Source organism: Pteropus alecto, unplaced genomic scaffold, assembly GCF_000325575.1.
Source record: "Pteropus alecto unplaced genomic scaffold, ASM32557v1 scaffold17, whole genome shotgun sequence".
NCBI lineage: Eukaryota > Metazoa > Chordata > Mammalia > Chiroptera > Pteropodidae > Pteropus > Pteropus alecto.
The window spans coordinates 2,734,893-2,736,813 of record NW_006440645.1 but is presented as its reverse complement, the minus strand read 5'-3'; the positions used below and the strand labels follow the sequence as shown (position 1 = coordinate 2,736,813).

The following is a 1,921-nucleotide window of genomic DNA, read 5'->3' as shown; positions in this document are numbered from 1 at the left end:
GCCCCCGGCCCTGCCCCGGACCCCTCCTGGGAGCCGGCCTCGTTTCGCGGCGCTGTGTGGAGCGTGGCAGCACGGCGGTGGCTCTGGAGCCAGGCTGCTGGCGTGAGTTCGGGCCCCGCCTCAGGACCCACGTGACTGCAGGCAGGTTACCTCCGAGTGTCGGTCTCCCCGTCACGCGCCGTGCTTCCCCCGGGGATTAGACGTGACAGCTTTGTGCAGCGCCGAACGTCAGCGGTTACTGTTGGCACTGACTCTCTATTTCCTAAAGGTCCTTTGCAGGTGGATTTTGAGTGTTAAGAAGAATTACCGGAAGAACGTTGCCTATCATAACTGGAGACATGCCTTTAATACAGCTCAGTGCATGTTTGCTGCCCTAAAAGCAGGCAAAATTCAGGTACTTTTATAGCCATTTATGTTTTAAACATTTTGTTTCTCTAGTAATAAAATGTATAACACATTCTTTCAAGTTTTTTTAATGTGCGCTAATGACTAAGAATAATATTTCTTGCCAGTAACAAAATTAATTGTGTTTTAATGAAACAGGGCTAGTATGGCAAGTATTTAGTTGCTCCCTTTCTTTCACACATATTGTACATGGAATATTAGAATAGCCCTTAAATAGCTTCATGTTAAATGTGAACGGTGCTTAGACAAGTAGATATTCTCTTTAGGGGTCAGCTCTACAGGGCGAGCATCAGACTTCTCATGCTTGTGGTCAACCTGCCACAGCGGAATCCCTCACACACCTGGGCCTGAGCTTGGCGGCTCCGTAGGCAGGGCCCTGATGCCTACCGCAGGTTCAGGCAGTTTGATGAGTGCTGTCCCGTGGGGAGGTCTGGTTCACATGCACTGACCGCAGACCGCTTGCGAGGAAGATCAAAGCGGACGTGTTCCCACAGCTGGTTCCCTTCCAGGCCAAATCTGTGCCCATCTCTATTAGAGTCTGGTCGGCGGGAATCCTCTAGTTGTTCTAGGTGAGTGATCCCAGGCATTCACCATGCCACTTTTTAATTCAGAGCTTCCCTCCTATTTATTTTATTTTTTAAAAAAAAAAACTTAATCCTAACATGTTATTCTCTGTCTCTGCTTCCGTAGTGCACATTTGGACAGCCAGAGCAGGGAATAGTCATTGTGTCCTTACCCGTGAAGAACAGTAGTGTAGATGACACAAGTGGATGATACTCAAAGATGACCTGTCATTGGCTTTAGAATATCTTATGCAACTTTTTAAAGCCAAATTTTCCTTCCTAATCCTGTTTCCTACTGTCCTGCTTCATACTCACGTCGTTCGTGTGCCTTCAGGGTCTAGCAACTGGTATCAGACAGTGAAGGCAGCAGAATCGGCAGGGAATTAAAGTCGGAGAGAAAACCGTTATTTAAAGGTTATTCTGATCATTCCACATATATGTAGATCACTGAGAAGTCATTATGTGGACAGATGACGGATGTTTGAGACATTTCAGCTTTTCTCTGTTGATAAGTGGCATTCCGAATCCCACGACTGCTCCCACACTGCGTGGCCTGCCAGCCTGAGCCCTGCGTGGCCGTAATCAATGCACAGGTGTAAAGCACCGAGAAAAAACACGAGCCGCAATCAGGTGGCCCAGCGCCCTTCACCAGACCATTCTCTCCCTCTCTCTCCCTCTCTCTCCCCTCCGCCGCATCCGGCCGAGCAGAGCAAGCTGACGGACCTGGAGGTGCTCGCACTGCTGGTCGCTGCCCTCAGCCACGACCTGGATCACCGCGGCGTGAACAACTCCTACATCCAACGGTGAGACGCCTCCCCCAGCCTAACAGGAGAACGTTTCTTTAGGCTGCGGGGTTCTCTTTCATAAAGGTCACAGCAAAATTTGGTGGTACAAAATTTCACTTGGCCGAGGTCCCATACCAGATTCTGGTTTTAAAGGGAGGTGGAAAAAAC

At 49.3% G+C, this 1,921-nt stretch overlaps 1 protein-coding gene across 4 annotated transcripts in view; it reads left to right on the top strand.

Moving 5' to 3' along the window:
- The window catches only part of PDE5A (phosphodiesterase 5A), a 106,651-nt gene that overhangs the window by 82,562 nt on the left and 22,168 nt on the right, over positions 1–1,921 (top strand). For all 4 annotated transcript variants that reach the window (XM_015593917.2, XM_006917742.3, XM_015593918.2 and 1 more), the window contains exons 13-14: positions 269–394; positions 1,677–1,771. In XM_015593917.2, coding sequence (XP_015449403.1) covers positions 269–394; positions 1,677–1,771 — 221 coding nt within the window. The remainder of the gene's footprint in view (positions 1–268; positions 395–1,676; positions 1,772–1,921) is intronic.